We start from the raw sequence: 22,849 nt of genomic DNA, 5'->3' as shown, positions 1-22,849 counted from the left end.
TAATTATACAATAATATAGGCATAGTCTAGTAGGAATAGGGAATAGGGGGCTAGAGAAGAAGAATGAAGAAAATGGTGAAATTTGAACGGTTTGTATTCACTTTAAATTTTTTCAATTTCTAGTGCGTGTCTCTTCAGCTGACCTGTCTTCTCTCTCCTCTTTTTTTATTTTTATTTTTATTTTTTCCTCCATTTTTACTTCACTGACACACTCTTCCTTCTTCTCAATCTTCCCCTAACTTCTTCCTCGATTTCCCTCTTTTCTCTTTCAAATTTCCCCTCTTTCAATTTCAATTTCCCCCAAATTCAATTCAATCTTCAATTTCAGCTCAACTTTTTCTGTTATCATTTTCGATTTTCCTACTGTTTCAGCTAATTTTAGGGTTATCTTCTTCTTTTCGATGTTTGTTTCCATCTTTTCTTCTTCTAGGGATTTGATCGTTTTCCCCACTTTCAAGTACCATCGATTTTGATATGATCGTCTTCTTCTTTGCTTCGATTGTTTGATGATTTCGCTATTTCTGATCATTCTAGGGTTTATTGTGGATTGATCTTATTGCTACTGTTCATTCAGGTTTGTCAATTGATTATTCTTGTATTTGTATGCATATTTTTAATTTATATGTGTATCAGATTTTTAGTTATTACTCCAATGATGCAATTTTGCTCACCTTACTTTGAATTTGTTCTTCTAAAAGATTTGTGGTTTGATGATTAATGTAATCGCCTTTGAATTTCGCCTTTTAATTTCTTCGAATTGATAAACAAATTGAACCTAATCTACTTTCTCATGAATCGACGCTTTCAGTTTCATTGGTTGAATGTAGCGTGTTACTGTGTTAGTGTATGCTTTGAGCTTCATTGGTTGAATGTAGCGTGCTAGTGTATGCTTTGAGTTTCATTGGTTGAATGTAGCGTGCTAGTGTATGCTTTGAGTTTCATGAAATGTTGTCATTGTGATTCTAAGGTTTTAAATTCCGTGTACGTTTGAGCTGCTTTCGACGTCTGTAGGAGGGATTTTTGTGAGAAATTTTAAGCTCAGATGGTCTGATGATAGTTTAGGGAGTGATAATTAATGTTGAAGCTTGTCATAATGTAAGCTATTTGTTGCAGCAATCTGACATTTTGGACATGCCCATGTTTGCTAATGCGAGTGATAGAACATAACTGGTTTAGCCATTAATATGTTTCAGATGTTTGCCTAGAAAAGTATTTCTGATTACTTTTGTTTTACCTATTTTCATTGAAGTATCATCATCAGCATCATAAAGGGTACGCTGTAAGCAGTATTTGACAGTGAAAAGTATGCAGGGGAATTTTTTTTTTTTTTTTTTTTCTTTTTTAACTAATCTTGCTCTTCCATAAATCATCATTATTGTTAGGCTGGGGGATTAGCTTACAATAGAGTTGGTCGCTGATTTTATAATTTACTTTGATCCCAGTGACTTCATAATTGGCATATCGATTTTCTCTGTTGACCACATTGATTTATATGTGGCACTGCAGGGAGCTTTGGCCGAGCTGAGAAATTCTAGAAGATGTTGTATATATGGAAATAAGCCTGAGCCAAAACTTGAAGATATCACTAGATCAGATCTGGTCTATGCCAGGGCCTTGAAATTATAAATTGGCAATGAAGGTGACAGAAACTGCACAAATTCCCACCAAACAATTTGAAGAGGCTATTTGGTCTAGGAAGCACTACTTAGACACTGCTAGGGGACACTACTTGAGTGCACTTGCTGGGCTGAGTGGTGGAAAGCAAGTGCAAACCAAAATTTCTCCCAATAGTGATTCTCCTTTGCTTTTGGAAGACCATGTTTGCAACCAAGCAGCAGAAGCTGAACAAGCATCTACTCCAGAACAAGAAGTGCCGGAAAAGACCTTTTCTGATATGGATGTACAGATGCAAGTGCCTAACAGAGTCCTCAAAGCATCTGAAAGGGATTTGGAGGCTGTGAAGTTACAATTTATTAAAACTCTTGCAAGAAATACTAAATCCCAAATTACGGAAATGATCTGTAAACTTGGGAGTTTAGGAAATGAAATGGACATCAATGATGCTGCCAATTTTAATATTACAAGGACCGTCTCATCAGAGTCTGATGATGCTAAGCAGCCACTGCCAAAGACAGCGGTAGAGAGGAGCTCCCTCCACAGGATGGTAGAGTCTCTTAAAACTAAACTTGAAAATTTGAAGAAAGAACATGCAGAACTAAGTGATATTGATGCAGGAGCAGAATCTGCTGCTAGGAATCTGCATTTTAGTCTCTTTAGAAGTGAACCTGAGAAAGGAGATTGTTTTGCTAATAGAATTAAAGCTAGAGAAACTTCCGAAGAAGTAATTCAGGATAAAGATGATACATATGATCTGAATATTAAAGCAAGAGGTCTGAAAAGGGAACAAGATGCTGCTAAATTTTCTGAAAAAGTGGTGAAGAGGCCAAGAATTGCGCACGATGTTGACAAAGAAAATGATTGTATAGTGAGCTCGGTTGATCTGGCTAAGATCTTTCCCGAGAAAATTCATCCTGCATGCTTGTCGACATCTGAGTCTAGTGCCCGTGTCATGATTTCTGAAGATGAGCTTGAGTCATCAAGCCAGCAAGTGGAGAAGTCAGATAAGTTAGATAGAGGAAGTTTGATTGCAACAACGGGAGGAGTTGAGGGGGAAAATTGTGACTATGCTTCTGAATTCTCCATCCGGTGAGTATCTTGTACATTTTTTTATATATCTTTCACTGAAGGGCTGGGTAATACCAAGAAACTGAACTTCTATTCTATTTTTACACCATATGATTTCCCGTTGATGTCTCTATTTACTTAAATGATTGCTCAATGTTCTGCAGATGCTGAATTATAATTTCCACTCTTCTATTATTGGTTGTAGTGAAAACTGATTAAGTCTTCTTGCTTATTTCAAGCATGAGTGAGTGTGCTTTGCCCTGTTCCTCCACTCCTTACACTCCCTTTAAAGAAAACTTGATACTGTTCACAAAAAAAAAAAGAAAAAAACTTGATACTAGGAAAGTGAAGAAGGGTGCTGGGCTACCAAGTGCCAATGAAGTAACATGTGTACAGTCAACTTTGTAATTTATTACATATTCCTGAAAAATATCAAACATTTTGGGTGTATACATAGCCTAACCACTAGTACTTCCTAGTCTTATATATATTATTCCAAATACACTTTCCTGACCCTTGAATCTATGTAGGAAAAAAATAAAATGTAACAAAAAATACCCAATACAATAATACCAGCAAAATATGACATAAAAAACAGATTTTCGTCTTCCTTTCTTTTTCATCTACATCACCTGCTTCTTCAATTTTGATTCTCTTTTATACATATACCCTTTGCATTTTTTTTCATTATTTCCATTTAAAGTCCAATGTTCAACCCTTTTCTTGTACTCACCATGGTTAATTGGAGCATGTTATGGTTTCTGTCTACAGAGACTTTGTCTTTTCTGCTCGGAATAGAGATATCAGCTTGAATTGGCCCTTTTCGCAGAAAAATTTGCAACTTTGTCTAAAGCATGGTGTAAAGGATGTACTGCCTCCTTTTCAGCCTACGGATCCATTGAGAGATACTTCCATGAATAATTGCTCAGCTGAGAAAATCTTGCACAGTGAAGAAAGTAATGTCGACGAGAAGCAGCCAATGCTGAAAAATCATATTGTATCTGACACTATACTGGAACTGGATCATTCGTGGAACCAGGATCTTGCTGAAGGCTACAGGGATTCAGATTCATTTCCAATTGGAGGGGAAGGAGGTTTGGTATTCAAGACTATTGCGACTGCGAATTGTCAATCAGAAGTGGAGTCGGTTTCCACGAGCAATCTCCCCTTGTCGGAAGTGTCCGATGAACGAGAAGCTGCAGGTTCAGCTGCTAACAAGACAAACAGCTCAGCCTCACAACTGTCTAGCAAGAAGGTTAAAGTGGCAGTGAAGATACGTGTTAGCAGTAAACGTAATACACCTGAAGATATTACATCTGCTTGTACCGGCCCTCCTGAAACAATTTCTTCGAAGATTTGCCCTGTATGTGAAAATTTTTCATCATCTTCAAATACCACTTTGAATGCCCATATTGATCAATGTCTTTCTTCACAATCTCCTCCAATCTGGATGAAGAGTTCTAAGTTAATGAAGCCTCGAATAAAGCCAAGAAAGATAAGATTAATGACGGATATCTGTGCAACTGCCCCTTCCTGCACATTAGAAGATTTGGATAGAAGAAATGGTACTAACTGGGCCACTAATGTAGATTTCCCCTTGGAAGAGGCTGATGTGCCTTCTGAACAGATTAGTCCTGTAGTATCATCCAAATATCTTGTACAAAATGTTGATGATGGTTCTGTTTATATTGATTCAAGTGGAAGGAAAATAAGGATTCTTTCAAAGCTCAATGATACGTCTACATCATCATTTTCTAAAGCTAGGGAGGATCCAAGACCAAAGAAGCAATCAAGAAAGGCCAAGAGAAGCAAAGTTATTTCACCAAATAGGAAAAAGCGTCTTGCGAAACATTTGAAGTTTCTCAAAGTCACTCGCCAAAGAAAAAGATCTCTCTCCTTCAATGTCAAGGGCCGATCCTCTGAAGTATGCCTTTTGTTCTTGTATCCTTATATCTTGTTGCACAATTGATTGTTGTCGTTTCTTTTCTTCACCTTTTGATACTATAATGCTATGAATGCCTTGGGGGGTTCGGTTAAGAAAGGGTACGGAGTATAAATAATTAAGGGAAAAAAAAAACAAAGAAATATCTTTAGGTGCAGAAGATGTTACTGCCTTTCATTGATTTTTAGGAAAGACTATCAGGCTATTGCGTATGGTTGATAATTTCCTGTTAAATTTGTTATCTTGGGCATACTAGCTTCTTTAATTTGTTTTTTTTTTTTTTTTTTTTCATTATGTTGCTCTGCAAGACTCTGGTTTCTTCTTCATTAGATCCTAACTGGAAAGTTTTTTTCTTAATAAATTAATATCAAAATGTATTTGATATTATAAACTCATGTTTTAAATAATCAACAGGCCTGTGGACTTGAAGAAGCTATGCATGCAGTAGGAGACAAGCAACAAACAGCCTCATTTGTTAAGGGATTAGAAGCTGAAGAACATAACAATCCTGGTAATTCTGGAGCCATCATTAAGCTTTCAAGGTGTGAGCATCAAGCAGCAAAGGACTCGCTCATTGGAAATGACCAAGTTGGTAGTACTGAAGTGGAGCCCAGGGGGGTACCTGTCAAGAATTTTCCAAAGAGATCTCTCTCCTCAATGCAAAATAACACGAGGACTCATACTATTTACCCTGCTGGGGTGGACCAGAGGAGTGAGGGTTCTTGTAGAGTAAGGATGCTGGGGGGCCGTTCACTGAGAGGTGCAATCCGAGGAAATAGAGAGGCATTGCCGGTATCTTTGAAGCCGAGATCTGCTCAGTTTAATAGGAAAATGACCAAGGAATCTACACCAAAGTCTTCAGACTCAACTATGGCTCCAGCTCCTCCCCTTGAAAGAGAAGCTGGCATCCAACCTAATGCTTTGCAAAAGGCTGATGTTTCTTTTCCTGCTACCAGGGGACTGCTACATAGTTGTCTTGGTGGTTCATCTGAAAGAATGAGACCATGCAATTCAAAGACTACCCTTTTACCCAATGACTCGTTTGTTCGTGCATGTCAGGCTAATTCTGATAAAATGGGATCAGCCCTTGAAAACTCTTGTGATTTCAGTGGAGACGAAGAAACTGAAGCATGGCCTACTGGCGCTAATCAGCAGTCTGGTGCTGCAATTGACCACCCAAAAGGCCCCAGAATTGCCGAGACTTTTGGCAGAAGTGGCATGGTCGAGGTACTACAAAAGCAAGCATCAGAGTATGGTGAGAATGGATCAAAAGATACCAACAGTAATGATGATCTTGTTGATGGTGCACATGGTAATTATAGTTCTCTCTCTTTGAAAGGTCTTCACAATGATAGGGAGTTTATTGCTTCAGTTTCATCTTCCACCTTGGCCATTGGAGTAATTGAAAGAAGTTTGAGGACAACTTTTGATCCTGAGCTTGAAAAAGTTGCTGATGTATCCCAGTCTAAATTACTCCAATGTTCAGACAAATTTCATGGTTCTTTATACAGGGCTGAAGTTAGGAGTAATTCAACTCATCCTGGTTTAAATGACGAGCATAATATGTTTCATGGAAACATAGCAGATGCTCAGAGATTGGAGCCGAAGACAGGAGATTACATTCTCAATTTTGGTCATGGATTTCTTTTTCCTGAAGTTGATCCAATACCCATTCCAGGACCACCTGGATCAGATTTGCCTAGTTTCAGTGATATGGGCTCTGAAGATCTACATAGAAGTTCACTGAGTAACAGTTTGGTACAACCATCAGGGGCTAATGATAATGTGGCTGATGGAGACCTATCAGAGTCCCCATTTTCTGCCACATCCACTATCTCAAACTTGGGTAGAAGAACAGATAATGTTACAGTCAATGGACAAGAATCTTTAAGTGTGTCTCTTTCTGCATCTGATAGTATTTATCCAGGGTGGTTTGGTTCCTCTGGACCTTTACCAGGGATTTCAACAGAATCTTCACGATTTCCTGCTGCTGCAAGTGAAAGGGCTACTTGTGTTTATAGTTCAGAAAATGGCATGGTTGATATAGGTAGAGGCCCTCCAATGCTAAATCGCGATATCCAGCAATGCTGTTGTTCCCAAAAAGAAGAGACTACGCAAAGCACTGTGACTTCTCAGGAATCTCAGCTTCTACAATGGAGACCAACATCGCCGAAGAGTTTTCCCAGAGGAAATTATATGTATTCTACTTTAGATGGACACTCAATTGATCTTGATGACCGAAGTGCAGTGTTTTCTTCCAGCAGCTTCCATAAGACAGAGTCGGTGAACTTAGCTCACTCTGTAGAAACTTCACATCAGAGTATTACATCTCTGGAGAGCTCTTTAGAAGCAGCCGATCCATTTCCAAGATCTGGTGAGTACGGTTCTACAAGTCCAGCTCCAATCCTCCGGTTAATGGGCAAGGATTTAATGGTCAGTAATCAGGTGGATGCTGATCTTTCAAGGTCTCAGGCTGCCATAAATGTCAATGTTAGTAAATTGGTAAAAAGTTGGGAACCTCAGTCTTCTCAGAGTCCCACTTTTATGGGACCTCTTCCTCATGGCCAAGATCCTGATATTTTGCCTGTGCGACATTTCAATGTTGGGCCATCAAATGTGATGCATAGCTTCGGAAGCCATAACCCAGCATCAGAAGGCATGTACCTCAACGAACACACGCATGCTAGTTTCTCTGTGCTTGGAGCAGGGCTGTTGCGAAGATGAATTTGTAAGCTTTGATGTTCAAGGTCAATCCGAGGAGAAAATTTCATCAAGAAATACGACAACATAGAGTTTGGAGATCACAAGATTTATAGTGAGTTGGATGTTTCGATGTTTGAAGATGAAGTTAAGGAGCAAACTTCATTAGATGACACAAGACTACATGGTTGAGGCAGGGTTCCTCTAGAAAACTTTGCCTATTTAAACGGACAACACTTGAAAGGACCATCTCTATGAAATTTGGGGTTTCATAGTCTCGGAAGCAAAACTTTCATGAACTTGGCCTATGTATGTCACAATCATTCATGTCCAACTTGTTGAGCTAGAAAATAATTTATAAAAAGGTTTACACTAAAAGAAGATATTCACAATTGTTTGCAAATTGCAACAACTTGCTTGTATTTTTACGAGGATTCTACCTAATCAAAACTCCTCACCAGTCAACCAAACTTGGTTTTGTTTGTGGTTCAAATAACGTGACAGATGCACCAAGGTTGTTTTTCGCTAAAATGAGCAATAACCATTATTTGAATTAATCATTAAAATAAGCAAAAATACCTTGGGTGCACTTGTAATCGTGAACTCGGATGTATATAATATCATTTGATTAAATAATTAATTTATTGACATGTTTTAATTTTTATGTTAAATGTCTTGTCTTAACACAAATAATTTTAACAGGAAAACTATTTGTTAACAAAATCAATCAATCCCTACAATTAATTTGGTCCTAAAACAAAAAAACAAAAGAGTATTTGAATGAGAGTTTTATTAGAGATATACCATTTCATCTACCATTATCTAATGGATCCAATTTATCGTATCTACAAGCATATGCCCATCTACCTCTGACTAATATCTAATGAATGAACTCTTAGCAACCAAACTTTCCTTAATAATAATTAAATGGGTAATTAATATTGTAGATTTGTAGTGTAGTAACTACTCATAGTAACTTATAGTTTGTTCCGTATGAGTACATGACCATGTCAATGACATAAACAAGATGTTCCTAGACAATTTTTACTTATTTATTTTTATACGGTAAGTTACGGAGGGTCTCCTACCATATCACAAGAATGGAGGGGATGAGGAGGGGGGAGATGGAGGGACTAATCATCTCTCCAATTCCTATATCCTCTAGATGTTCCTAGACATACCTATGTACTGAAGTGACTAAATATAAGAATTAGGCGTGTGTTTGTATTTGGTTTAGAAATATCTCTAAGTTGTTTCTTTCAATTATGTTATAAACTTATAATATAAAGCTAACCATTTACTCCATACTTATGTTGTGGGCATATAATTATCTATTTTGAGAGAATTAAAAGACAAATGAAAAGATAATGATGTCTTACACATACTCATTTATTCATGATATATTATCACTAATAAACAACTAACAATCATTAATAATTTTACCAAACACTTTTGTAAACAGTCGGCTTAAAAAACAAACTAAAAAGACCAATCCATATAGCTAATACTTCTCGTTAATCAACCACGTCAACAGCTAACAACCAACCGTCGATTGCCAAACAACCCCATTCATATAACAGTTTTACAAACTTTTTTCCAATTTCAACATCTCTTTAAAGTTTCAAACTATACAACTTTGTAAATTGTTGATGAATTTGATCAATTATATATATATATATATATATATATATATATATATATATATATATATATATATGTTTAGAGCTGTCAATTCAGATAAACGGGTCGGGTTTGGGTCGGGTAAGAGCGGGTCGGCTCAACTCAGATTGGGTCAATTCAGATTAATTCCATAACCTCTGCGAGTCGGGTTGGGGTTGGGTCAAGCTTGAGTCGGGTAATACTTCTTATCGGGTTTGGGTCAGGTTTAGGTCGGGTTACATTCGGGTCGGGTGAACAATAGATCGGGTTTAATTTGGGTTTTCACGGGTTAAAACGGGTTAGGTAATTCTCAGGTTCGAGTAGAGTTCGGTCCAAGTCAATAATTTGCGGGTTAGAATCAGCTCGGGTCATTCTCGGGTTTGAGTCGGGTTCAGTTCAAATCAATAATTTGCGGGTTATAATCAGGTCGGGTCATTTTCAAGTCGGGTCATTCTCGGGTTCAAGTCGGGTTTCGTTCAAATGTTCAAGTCAATAATTTACGGGCTATAATCAGGTTGGGTCATTTCCAAGTCGGGTCATTCTCGGGTTCAAGTCGGGTTTCGTTCAAGTCAATAATTTGCTGGTTACAATCAAGTTGGGTCATTTCCAAGTCAGGTTATATTGGGTTCAACTAAATATAAATAGATAATTATCATTTTTATCAAGCTAATTATTTCCTTTGATTATAATATATGTGGCAATTTAATGCTGTTTGGAACCATATATGATCATTATTTGTGTTTCATAAATGTTCGTGGTAGGCTTGAATTAATGAAATCGGTGCAAGTTGTAAACCAGTAAATTGGTCGTTTAAATGCAAATTTGATGGTTCGACTCACCCAATTGGACTCCCGAAGGATACTAGGGACCATGGTAAACATTTCGGAAATTGTTATTTCGTGCCAAAAAAAGTCAAAAAATTCCAAAATTAAAGACTAATATCCACGCTTTTTGAGAAATTTTGGAGGTTTCGGGGCCCGGTATCGAAAAGCCTTGAGATTCTAGGGAATACATCTCGGAGTCATATAATGTCGTTTGTCACAATATATGATCACTATTTGTTGTCATAAATGTTCGTGGTAGGCTTGAGTTAATGAAATCGGTGCAAGTTGTAAAATGGTAAATTGACCATTTAAAGGCAAATTGGATGGTTTCACCCACCCAATTGGACTACCGGAGGGTATTAAGGACCATGGTAAACAACTCGGCAATTTTTATTTTCTAGCGAAAAAAAGTCAAAATTTTCCAAAATTGAAGGTTTTTTGAGAAATTTTGGAGGTTTTGGGTAGAGCTGTCAATTTGGGTAAACGAGTCAGGTTTTGGTCGGGTCAACTCGGGTTAGGTCAATTCGGTTCAGTTCTATAACCTATGTGGGTCGGGTTTGGGTTAGGTCATGCTTGAGTTGGGTCATACTTCTTATCGGGTTTGGCTCGGGTTTAGGTTGGGTTAATAATAGGTCGGGTTACATTCGGGTCGGGTACGGTGAACAATAGATCGGGTTTAATTCGAGTTTTACGGGTTAGAACTTGTTAGGGTAATTCTCAGGTTCGAGTCGGGTTTGGTCAAAGTCAATAATTTGCGGGTTAGAATCAACTCGGGTCATTCTCGGGTTTGAGTCAGGTTTGATTCAAATCAATAATTTGCGGGTTATAATCAGGTCGGGTCATTCTCGGGTTCAAGTAAGGTTTCGTTCAAATGTTCAAGTCAATAATTTACGGGTTATAATTAAGTTGGATCATTTCCAAGTCGGGTCATTCTTAGAGTCAAGTCGGGTTATGTTCAAGTCAATAATTTGCAGGTTATAATCAAGTTATTGGTCATTTCCAAGTCAGGTCATATTCGGGTTCAACTAAATATAAATAGATAATTATCATTTTTATCAAGCTAATTATTTCCTTTGACTATAATATATATGGCAATAACAAGTCGAGTTGAATTTGGGTCAAGTCAATAACAAGTCAGGTTGATTTCGGGTCGGGTTTGTAACAGGTTGGGTTAAATTCGAGCCGAGTTAGGAACGGGAAGGGTTGAGTTCAGGTCAGGTTAGTAACAAGTCGGGTTAAATTCGGGTTTTGACGAGTTAAAACGGGTTTGGGTCAATTTCGGTTCAAGTCGAGTTCGGTTCAGGTCAATAATTTACGGGTTACATTCGGGTCGGGTCATCTCTAGATCAATTCATGTTCGGGTTGGGTCTCACATACTCGGGTCATCTCGGGTCTAGGGTTAGTTTCAGGTCGGGTCGGGTTTGGGTCACCAATTTTTCGGGTTTAGATGGGTCGGTTAATAATCGGGTTTGAATCGGTATTTCGGGTAGGGTCAACTTTTGACAGCTCTATATATATTTACTCCAATTCCAAAAATTCTCAATTGAATGCGTCGCTTTTTTTTTAGAGTGTTGTAACACATACTTTATCATGATATTTAAGAAAAGTAGATCTCACATGATACAATAGTCTTAAAAAAAGGGGGTTAAGAGGTTGTTAAGAGTATTATCGAGTGGCCATGAACTTTAATAATGATAATAATACAATTTTCACCATAAAAACCTTTCTTTGTGTTGTAACTGTTGTGACATTTTCATTTTAGGGAAATGTTACAACTATAAAGAAATGGAGGAAGTATAATTTAAGAGTTAGTTAACCACAACCCTCCAAAAACCCAATTTTCAAATCGTGTGCATTTTTTTTCCTTTTTAAATATATGGATTTTTTGACATTTGCTACCACTAAAAACGCCTCTCTTCAGATTCGGTACCAATTTAAAATTTTTTTTTTACTTTGCTACCTCCAAAATTAGATTTTGTTAAAAATAACCACCACTTAACGGAATCCGTTAGGATTTCCGTTAAGTTTATTAAACAAAAAAAAAAGAAAAATTAAAAAAAATATTAAAAAAAAAATGAAAAAACCCAGCCACTCCCTCCCCTAAACTACCACCAACCCCTCCCCGTCCCACCTGCCGGCGGCCGGCGCCAAAAGAGTCGGTCGGCGCCGGCGACCTCACCCACGACCCACCACGACACCACCTTAACCCCCAAACCCAGACCGCCACCACCGACAACCCTATACCCAAAACCCACGAACCCAGATCTCACCACCACCACGACACCACCCTAACCCCCAAACCCAGACCACCACCACCGACAACCCTGTACCCATGAACCCAGACCACCACCACCGACAACCCTATACCCACGCGAACCCTATACCCATGAACCCAGACCACGACTACCCACCGAAACCACTAAACCCAGGCCGTGGGATTGGGTATCGAGGGGAAGGGGCTTGGATAGGGTTTTCAAGGGGAGGGGGGGCTGGGAACGAGGTTGGGATCGGGGCTGGAAAGGCGTTTATAGAGGAGGGTCGCGACGCCGGCGCCGACACGAGGGCTAGGTGGCCGGATTCGCGAGCAGGGGATTGGGCTCCCAGGCGATGGTGGAGGTGGCTTGGGTAGCTGGTGGGTCCGTGGGTGAGGAAGGGCTGGTGGTTGCGGTGGGTTTAATGTTGAATAGTGGTGGTGAATTAGGCAGTGGGTGGGAAGGAGTGGTGGCTGGACGGTGGTTGGGTGGTGGTAACGGAAATACTAACGGTTGAAGACAAGTGGTAGTGATTTTTAACAAACTTTGTTTTAGCTGGTAGCAAAGAAAATTTTTTTTAAAAAATTGGTACCGAATCTGAAGAGAGGTGTTTTAAGTGGTAGCAAATGTCAAAAAATCCTAAATATATACATGTTACATATATATCGTGCGTTAGCACTAGGGATGAGCAAAACTACCCAAAAAATCGATCTGTAACCGTTCCGAAAAATTAGGGTACCCGATCCGAAAACAGTAACGGTTCGGGTACCCATTCCGATAATTTGTTATCGAGTATGATTATTGGGTATCATTTTAAAATTAACACGGTTAACCGATCCGTTTCGATAAGCATTTTTTTACTTTTTTTTCCCTAAATTCATTTTTTGAAAATCTGAACTCTTATTTTACTTTATAATATCAATGATTAGTAATATTATTAATAATTCGGTCAAAATCATATGATATTGTTGTTATTAGTGGTAAGCTATATCATAATAACTACATAATTAAGTTTAATTATCACAAATTGAATATTTTATTGGGTACTCGATAACCGATCCGAAAATCCAGGTACCCGAAATTCGGGTACCCGAACTTATCGGTTTGGGTTATGGATATCACTTTTAGGAACTTTGATTATTGGTACCCGAACCGTTAGTACTAACGGTACGAGTATCCGTCCTATACTCACCCCTACTTGGCACGAATACACTCTAATTCCTAAATATCAAAGATATCAAAGGAAATACGAAGTATCTGTTTTGATGTGAAGTACAAGTACTATTTATGCATTTGTCTTTATTGATGTTGCCATACGCATAAAGCATCAATTTTTTACTTATGTTTTCTTACTTTTCTTTGATATAAAACCTACCTTAACTTGTCCCACGTTCACGAGGATGATTTGGAATTTGTTTACTTGTTGGCTTGTTGCTGCTTGCTAGCTCCATATAATTTGGTAAACAGAAAAATAAATCAAACTGAAGTTACTGAAGTACTAGTGAACCATAAAATTATATTGAACCAAAAGAATATACTGTAAAACAAAATTCAATACATCCCCCTTTTACATCTTTTTTCTTCTTATTATTCTAGATTCCAAAAAAATAAAAAATGTGACATTCACTTTTTTTTTTTTTTTTTTTTTTTTTTTTTTTTTAAAGGACAAATGTGACGTTTGCTTAATAAAGCATATACAATAACTAAATCAGCTTGAGCCAAAATATTCAAATCAAAACCTGCACTTTTCTCAAAATCACATAACTAAAGATTAAGGGCATGTTCTCATTGACTGAACTGAATTGAACTGAACTGAACTAAAATTGAGCTGAACTGAACTGAGCTGAACTGAATTGAACTGAACTGAAATGAATATTTTATAAGAGAAGGAAATTAGGAGCTGAGCTGAGTTGAACTGAATTGAACTGAACTGAACTGAGCTGAGCTGAGCTGAACTGAACTGAACTAAATTTCAACGTAAGAGAACAGACCCTAAACCAACTCTACATAACATGCACTTCAAGTATTTATTTTATTCAGTATTCCATTTGTCCTTTTATTATTTGCCTGTATTCCTGTTTTTGTCATCAAAATTAAATGTTTGTTTCTATTTATAGGTTGTACTTTTTTACGAAGTGCAATATTATTCTCCTTTTGATGATTTGTCATCTCTCATCTAATTCCCAACTACTTTTTCTTTCTCTCTATATCTTTCTAACCCCACATGCATATTTATATTCCCAATTACTCGTACTCCGTATTAGTTTTAATGAATCTTTAACTTTCTTAATTTCCGACAAATTAAAAAATAGACCTATAATAAAAATACCATATGAAGAGAGTATCAAAATACCATGAAAATAACCCGACTTTATTATTCCACAAAAACAAACACCAAAATTGACCCGAACAAACCCAACTCGAAAACGACTAAAACCAAATAGAGATTTGAGGGTGCCACCTCAAAAAAGTTAACCACATAAGACATGAGCTCAATTCCAAAAATGAGACAAGTCTTACAAATCAGGCCACGCTGACATGGCGGTCTAGCTATGTCCCCACTCTTTCTCTCTCTAATTTCTGTATACAAAATTAAAAACAACTTTTTCCATATTCAAACCTCCCCCTTTTTTTCCTCATTTTCTCTCTCTTCACTCCTTCAAATCTCCATTTCAATCTCTCTCTTCAACCTTTTTCTCTTCAATTCTTACTAAATCATTTCCATAATCATCCCCTTTTTTTCCTGATTAATTTTTCTTTCAATTTATGGTACTGTATTTCCCGTACTTCACCTTCTTTTCTGCTAATTTCATTAAATTCTTACTACAATCATACTTATAAATCCCTCGATTTTCTTGTTTTGTTTCTGGGTTTTCTGGGATTTTTTTTGAAATTTTAAAATTTTGTTTTTTTTGGGGTTGAAGAAGAAGATGATGATCAGAGACTTTGATCGAAGCAAAAATATCTCAGCCGTTTGATCAATTTGGAACTTTCTAGGGTTTTTCCCTGCTCTTTAGGGTTTTGGGTCATCATTTCAGGTTCGTTTTCTCTCTTTAAAGTAATTGATTTTTTTTTTTTGAAGAAAAGTAATTGATTGATTGATTGATGTTGCTTTGTTTATTTATTTTTATTTTTCAAATTTCTGGGGTGTATAAGAATTTCCTTTTACTTATCCGGTAGGTGGGAGAGCTGTTCTAGTACAGCTTTTCATTATTAGGAACTAATTAGTTGCTTATTTATGATATTGTGGCCAATTGTTAATTAATTGTGATTTTTTTTTTCTTATTTTTGGCTGTTAGTTATAATAGCAATTCCTGTTATTTATATGATATGCTTACTTGAAAGTTTTATAAATGATTGAGAATAGTAATTATATATGCATACGCTTAAAGTATCCCTTATTTTTCAATTTGGTATGTAGTAATGATTGAAATGTGATGATATTAAAAAATAAAATAAAATGGTGATGATAGGAACTTTTGAGATTGTATTAATACATTTATACGGAGTAATGGAGTATGTAGTGATTGGGTAATATGTAGGTTTATGATGGTTTAGTGGATGCTATCGTTAAAGTCTTTGAGGGTGCAGGGGTATGATCAAATCCCGTATTCATCACTGTCGTTTTTGGTTCCTTATTCACTAAAAAATAATGGTTCAATGTAACTTTTGTTGATTGATAATATGCTGAAATGGGATTGTTAGCCTTTTGGGGGGTTTGTTTCACCGTTACAATTGCTTTTTGTTCCTAACAATATTCCTTAGCATGTGATGGGGTTATGGTACTGGCCCTAAAAAAGAGTCCTTTTTTGTTATCTTCTGATATTACTCAGTATTTTGTGGTCAAATTGGATCTTGAGAGGGAAGAATGTTTAGATGTTTGTTCCTTGCCCCATCATTTTGATAAATCACCTGTGGTATGTCTGGGACTTTTGTGAATGGGGGCCTGTGACTTTATCTTTTGGGTGCCTGTGTCTTTATCTTTTGGGTTTAGATTCATATTATTTGGTCCAGATCCAGATCAGGGTCTGCTATTGAAATAGAATCGATTTGCTTGTTTTGTTTTTGTTTATTTTTATTGTTTCATAGCTGATCAGAATATGATGCTATTGAGTGATGATATGGCTGCATATAAGAAGATTAAAAAGGAGAGGTTAAGAATTACTAAGCACCAATAACATGCATCAACACGTGATGTTTTCATAAAATACCAAACTTGAACCATTCTAAAAAATTTATTAATGCTTTGTTTGCAGTGCTAAGGGTTGTATGTATCATAATTGTTTATTACGTAGTATAAGAATAAGGGAAACCCTTGATCTCAAATATCAGTACTAGTAGATAATGATGTGATTGTCTGATATGTTACTTCAATGGTTAGATGGCCTTTTGCTTCCTGACCTTCAAATGAAAAGAAAGACTTTCAGATTTTTTTTTCTCTGTTTCTTTAATTGTATGTTGTTCTTGTTCATTTATGTACCTTCATATTAAAAAATTAAGCTGGCCTCGATATTTGATATCGATGCAAGAGGTTATTCTCCTGCTCCTCTCTTTCTCTTTTGCATATCTTAGAAGTGTAATACTGTTGTTCAGTCATAACTCATAAACAATGAGTATAGTGACCAGAAGATTGGCTCTTCATCATGTACATACAAAGAAGAGCATTTTTGAAAAAGGGAGATAGGGAGTTGGGAGGTAATGAGGAGTGCTATATATTCTCCTCATTTTATGTGGGATGCACTCATGGTTTGAATTTGTCTGCCTCTCTGCCAGCCTAACATATCAGCTGTGTTGAATTGTTAAGCCTGTTCAACTTTGCATTTTTTAGCAAAGATTTTCTGTTTTAATATTTGCTTTCTATGTCTTGGATTGCTTGGACCAGTTAATGAAGAGCCCTTAGTCCTTTTTTGCCAGATTTTGTTGTCTTATGATGAGTTATGAGTTATGACCAATAGTTGATTACGGTGTTTTTTGAAATATTTGAAATCTATGAATGAAAGAGAAAACAGTATGAGGCTGGACTGCTGATTTGTGGAAGTAAGTTGGTGAAAACGCAAAATCTGAATAAGAATGACTCAATCTAATATATAGCCCTATATGGTATGGTCAGACATATTATGCTGTAGAAATGCAAATTTGAGCAACATGGTGCCATGATTAATGGATAATGATCCAACATAGACAAGCTTCCACCAACTGGATCAGAGGATCTAATCAAGGCTAATCCCTGAACTGCTTGCTTTCACTGGATTTACTACAAAAATAAGAAAGCATATGGAGTAGACTTATCCTTTTTAGAAGACAGAGGAGATTATCACATAGCTTTGCGTAGTTTATGGGAAGAAATAGATTCTATGAATATGTTGCCTGTTGCGAGTCTTGTGACAACCACTGGAACAGATGTTACAGCCTTGTGTAAGGCAATATTCATATTTTCAAACAGCGTTTTCCTCGCACTTTCTGTTTTATTTATTTATTATTTGTTTATTTTGGTTTTGTTTTGTTTTGTTTTGTGGTGTGGGTTTTTTTTTTTTTTTTTTTTTTTTTTTGGTTTTGTTTTTGTGAACTTTAATCATCTCATCTAGTTTCTCTATATCTGCTAACGAGTTTGTTGTTGATAATTCTTTGCAGGTGGCTTTATAAATTTAAAGAATAAGTCAGGAATATGGTGCACTCTGCTGAACGACCAAAAAATACAGATTCTCCCAAGAGTGGAGTAGGAGAGATAGATACCAGGGCTCCATTTCAGTCTGTCAAAGATGCTGTCAACTTATTTGGTGAGGTTGCCTTTTCCGGAGAAAAACCTGCAATTAAGAAGGCAAAACCACAGTCAGCAGAGGTTTGTTTTGCATGCTTACAAATTTCACTGTGCAAAATACATTTCTTTTGTGAACATTGAGCTTATATGCTAGAAGAGATGGGTAGGATGAGCTGAGCAACTAGTGCTCGTTAGGAGATGTTCCCGAAAGTCATTCGATTGTACATTTTTCTAGGGATTATATTTCCTGTTATCCACTTTTATTTTCCTCTCTTTGTTGCCTCATCTCTGGCTTGGCATTTACTGAGTAGAATGGACTCAGCATTCCTCTGAAAAAAAAATGTAACAATTGTTACATTGTAAAGTTTAATGATGTTTGTAATAAGGCATCCACATAGGGTGGTTGGGAGTCTTGGGACATGGGAGTAGGGATGGAGGGCACTGCCACCAGTAGATAGTATTTCCAGCACAATTGCAAAGTGTCTCTTCTAGGTTTGTCCTTGAGATTTTAAACATACTCTTACAGTCCTTCCATGGTTCCATTACAAAGTGCTGAAAAACTGTTTCATTCAGACCCTAGATCCAAAAGGCAAACTACTACTTCAAGTAAATATAATAAGGACAGGACATCCGAGTGAGACATATGATTTAGACTTTAATCCTTTGAAAGCTTAAGTTAAGAATTGTCCGTTAGTGAATATTTTATTATTAAATTTGTAGGTTATGTATGGTTGATAACCCCTTATATCCTCACTATTTATACCTTTCACGCAAATTTCACCTTTTGTCTTATCTGAACTTTTCAACCTCATACTTACTTTTCTCATTTTAGTTGATACATTTCTTTAGACACGTATGTCAACGTATGATTTTTTTTTTGGGCCAATGTATGATTTCAAATATCAATTTTTTCAATTATCAAGAACACAAAAATATGATAATGCTATATTGCTATTGTGAAATGTTTTTTTTTTTTTTTTTTTTTTTTTTTTTTGCAATTTCACATGTTGGGATAAAAATGTTGATTGATAATGCTTTTTACCAAGCATTTATAAACAGCATATATTGCCTGGGTCAACATGCTGATTGCCCTCAAATGTCCTAAATTCTCCACAATCTGTTTTATAGTCACCAGCATACCACAATTTATTAACCTTTATTATTTTTATTACTAGTATTATTATTAAATTTGTGAGCCTTGTTCAAGCCTAAAAATTATTATTATATTATTTGGGGGGAAGGGATGCTTCATCTGTAAAATTCTGTTCTTCACCATTGTTCTAGGTTTATTTAAATTAATTTTATGTTGCAGAGAGCTCTGGTTAAGGAGACAGAACTTCACCTGGCTCAAAAGGAGCTAAACAAGTTAAAGGAACAACTAAGAAATGCCGAAGATACCAAAGCAGAAGCACTTGTAGAACTTGAGAAAGCTAAGAAAACTGTGGAAAGTTTAGCACATAAGCTAAAATATTTAAATGAATCCAAAGAAGCTGCAATTCAAGCTACTGAAGCTGCAAAACAACACGCAAAGCAGCTTGAAGATGCGAACAGTGCCAAGCAGGCTGTGACCAATGGTTTCCATAAAGAAGAATCTGGAGATACAAAAGAAAAGTATACGACTGTTATCTCAGAACTTAATGCTGCCAAGCAAGAGTTAGCAAAAGTTCGTCAGGATTATGATACTTCTTTGGAAGCAAAGGCTACTGCCCACAAGCAAGCTGCGGAAGCTGAGCATGCTGCAAAAGCAAACACAGAACGGGCTTCCGAACTTTCGAAAGAAATTTTTTCTCTCAAGGAAACAATTGAGCAAGTAAGGCAGGCTTCAATTTCAGCTCATCAGGAGCAAGCAAGCATCTTCTCTGAGAAAGACCTTGAGAGACGATCTTACAAAGCCAGATTAGAGGAGTCTGTGAAGAAGTTGCAAGAAATGAAGAAAGAGTTTGATCCTGAAAATTCCAAAGACCTGGAGGGAAAACTGGCAGAAGCATTGGGTGAAATTGAGGTTTTAAGAACGGAAGTTGAAAATTCCAAGGCATCAGATGTAGATTCTGTGAGAACGGTCACTTTGGAGCTGGATGATGCCAAAGAATCCCTGCAAAAGGTGTTGGGAGAGGGAAGTGCCCTTCAGAGCCTGGTGAATTCTCTAAAAGAGGAACTAGAGAATTTGAGAAAGGAGCATGCAGAACTGAAAGAGAAGGAAGCAGAGACGGAATCCATTGCTGGAAATCTGCATGTTAAGCTCCGGAAATGTAAGTCTGAGCTTGAGGCTTCCCTTGAAGAAGAAGCTAAAGCTAGCGGAGCCTCGGACGAAATGATTGCAACATTGAATCAATTAACAGAAGAAGCTGAAAATGCTAGACGTGAAGCAGAAGAGATGAAGACCAAAGCTGAAGAGCTTAAAAAGGAAGCTGCTGCCACCCGGATTTCTCTAGAAGAAGCCGAGGAAAAGTTGAAATTGGCACTTGAAGAAGCAGAGGAAGCAAAAGCTGCTGAGGCAAGTGCCCTTGATCAGATTCAGGCTTTGTCTGAAAGAACAGATGCTGCTCGTTCCTCAACCTCCGAATCAGGTGCAAAAATCACGATCTCACGGGATGAGTTCAAGGCTTTGAGCAGGAAGGCAGAGGAATCTGAGAAGCTTGCAGAGATGAAGGTAGAAGCTGCAATGGCACAAGTGGAGGCCGTGAAGGCGAGTGAGAATGAGGCAGTCAAGAGGTTGGAAGCTTCTCGGAAGGAGATAGATAATATGAAGGCTGCAACGCAGGAAGCGATAAAGAAGGCTGAGATGGCTGAGGCAGCCAAAAAGGCTGTGGAGAGTGAGCTTCGGAGATGGAGAGAGCGAGAGAAAAAGAAGGCAGCTGAGGCTGCATCCCGCATTTTGGCAGAGACCCAGGCTGTGCAAGCACAGGTTCAGTCACCTATGCAGACACGCACACATGTGATGTCAACCAAGTCAGGGCCAGTTGACTACAAGTTTCAAGTACAATATGCTTCAGAACAGGCTAATGGGGGAAAGAATCTGGATAAACCAAAAACTTCAGTGTCAAAGAAAGTACTCTTACCTAATCTCAGTGGCATATTTCACAAGAAGAAAAGTCAAGCAGAAGGTGGATCACCATCTTATCTTCCCGGTGAGAACTGAACTATTTAACGTTTTGTGATATGGTGAAGGAAACTTCTGCTGCAATTTGGATACGTGTACATTTTGGTAGGAATGTGTTATAATTTGTCATTATGTGATGAGGACATGAAAATGGATGTGAAAGCAGTTAGTCATCCAGAGAGTCATTCCTGTATAGAACCAAGGTACTTAATAACTTGCTTGAATTAGTGTAGGTCATTGTATGTTAATATATGCTTATTGAGTTCATGGAATATGGGGCATGAAATGCCACATCCCTTCTCATTTGTGTCTCTCTTTGAATTGTTGGTTTGGAGGTGTCTTCCTTTCGTCTCTTATAGTCGTGCTATTTAGAGAAATATTCCGCAGTGAACAAGAGGGACAGTGGTTCACTAATTAGCCTTGCCTGTCAATATCCAAGAATTTTATTAGGCAGAAAATCGCGACAACACTATACGAAGAGCTTTAATTTCCGCAATCAAAATGGATGCTGTTCCTAGATAATGTGCAGTGCTGTAGGTTTTTTTTACAACAGCAGAGGCAAGCTTACATTATCCTGGTTGAGTATCAACTTGTATAGCTTTTGTAGACGGCATATAAGATCTCAACGGCTATACTTACAACATGATAGCCATTTTTGAAAGATGTTTGTGTCTATTTTAATGAAGTTTACCCTTACTTCGAATATATAATATACTTATATTATAAAAAATTATATACAAATAAGGCATTAAGGCCCTTATATATATATCTTATTTAAGTATATAGAATTGATAAAAAAATTATTCGTAGTCTAGAATTTATGTTATTTTATCTCGACACTCAACTGGGAACATTATTGATTCAATACAGTACACTGTACACGTATATTATTCGACTCCATTATTAAGCTTAGATATAATAATATCGTTATTATCGGGACTAACCAGTCAACAAAGCTTTATAATCAACTAAGTACATTACTTATTACTCCTTACTTTAATTAGTGTTTTAATATTTAATAATCTAAAAAAGGTTTATTATGCAAGCAATGACTCAATGAGCTCAGCATTGTAAAATGTATCTAGTCTAGAGTCTAGGCCAATTACAATTGAGTTTACTCTGTTCCTTTGCGATTTAACCACTAGAGTTCGGAGAGATGTTAGCCACATAATAATTATTGTTCTTCATTCGCCTGTCATCAAATGTGTTACTCTACAACTCGATTGTCCGTCCGTCTTATAATTAATTTAAAGATGTATGTAATGATGTTTGCTATATGAACATATATAAAACATTGTGATTTTATTATAAATTTTCAAATTTTATACCATTTTGATATATGTAGGCATATAGGCGATATAGCGCTTAAATTTTCCTTAAAAAAAATATAACGCTTAGATTGCATATATCATTACTCATAATATATGTAGGCCCTGTTCTGTTCACCTTATTTCCACTTATTTCAGGGTTGTTAAATTCATATAGGTTAACAGATAAGTTCAAGAAAATTAAGTTCAGATAAGTTGTGATAAGGGTTAATTAGGGCTAATCAAGTTTAATTTATAACTAAAATAAGTTCTAATAAGGGTTATTAAGTTCAGATAAGTTAATAACTAAAATAAGTTCTAATAAGAGTTAATAAGTTCAGATAAGATCAAATAAGTTTAAATAAGTAAAAATCAGGTGAATGTTAGTAAGGAGAGGATCTTGCAAACAAAGCCCCTATGCATTAGATAACTCTTTAAGGGGGTGTTTGGTTCACATAATTAAGGTATAAAGTACGGGTTTAGAATTGTTTAAACCCATACCTTATGTTTGTTTTATGATTTTAAGAGTTTCAAACCCATATCTCAAACCCCCAAGGTATGGGGTTTATAAACCTTGGGGGAGGTGGGTTTGACTCATTCCCATACTTTTAGGTATCAGATA

The 22,849-nt window shown here is 36.8% G+C and overlaps 2 protein-coding genes across 2 annotated transcripts; both read left to right on the top strand.

Moving 5' to 3' along the window:
* Positions 1-47: 47 nt before the first annotated feature.
* LOC110707051 lies at positions 48-7,797 on the top strand. Its single transcript, XM_021885079.1, has 4 exons — positions 48-574; positions 1,507-2,706; positions 3,457-4,609; positions 5,042-7,797. Exons 2-4 carry the CDS (start codon positions 1,634-1,636, stop codon positions 7,349-7,351), a joined length of 4,536 nt encoding a protein of 1,511 aa, XP_021740771.1. The 5' UTR covers positions 48-574; positions 1,507-1,633; the 3' UTR covers positions 7,352-7,797.
* Positions 7,798-14,645: 6,848 nt separating this feature from the next.
* LOC110707050 (WEB family protein At5g55860-like) lies at positions 14,646-21,232 on the top strand. Its single transcript, XM_021885078.1, has 3 exons — positions 14,646-15,100; positions 17,694-17,901; positions 19,133-21,232. Exons 2-3 carry the CDS (start codon positions 17,728-17,730, stop codon positions 20,957-20,959), a joined length of 2,001 nt encoding a protein of 666 aa, XP_021740770.1. The 5' UTR covers positions 14,646-15,100; positions 17,694-17,727; the 3' UTR covers positions 20,960-21,232.
* The last annotated feature ends 1,617 nt before the right edge of the window (positions 21,233-22,849 follow it).

Source organism: Chenopodium quinoa, unplaced genomic scaffold (genome assembly GCF_001683475.1).
Source record: "Chenopodium quinoa cultivar QQ74 unplaced genomic scaffold, ASM168347v1, whole genome shotgun sequence".
NCBI classification, from domain to species: Eukaryota; Viridiplantae; Streptophyta; class Magnoliopsida; order Caryophyllales; family Amaranthaceae; genus Chenopodium; species Chenopodium quinoa.
The sequence above is the reverse complement of the archived record's forward strand: the minus strand, read 5'-3'. Positions and strand labels throughout refer to the sequence as shown.

Excerpts from the sequence above, each read along its gene's own strand:
- LOC110707051 (XM_021885079.1), top strand. The coding sequence starts at position 1,634 with ATGAAGGTGACAGAAACTGCACAAATTCCCACCAAACAATTTGAAGAG. Across the intron at positions 2,707-3,456 it reads GCTTCTGAATTCTCCATCCG|AGACTTTGTCTTTTCTGCTC; the intron begins GTGAGTATCTTG and ends TTCTGTCTACAG. Across the intron at positions 4,610-5,041 it reads TCAAGGGCCGATCCTCTGAA|GCCTGTGGACTTGAAGAAGC; the intron begins GTATGCCTTTTG and ends AATAATCAACAG.
- LOC110707050 (XM_021885078.1), top strand. The coding sequence starts at position 17,728 with ATGGTGCACTCTGCTGAACGACCAAAAAATACAGATTCTCCCAAGAGT. Across the intron at positions 17,902-19,132 it reads CAAAACCACAGTCAGCAGAG|AGAGCTCTGGTTAAGGAGAC; the intron begins GTTTGTTTTGCA and ends TTTATGTTGCAG.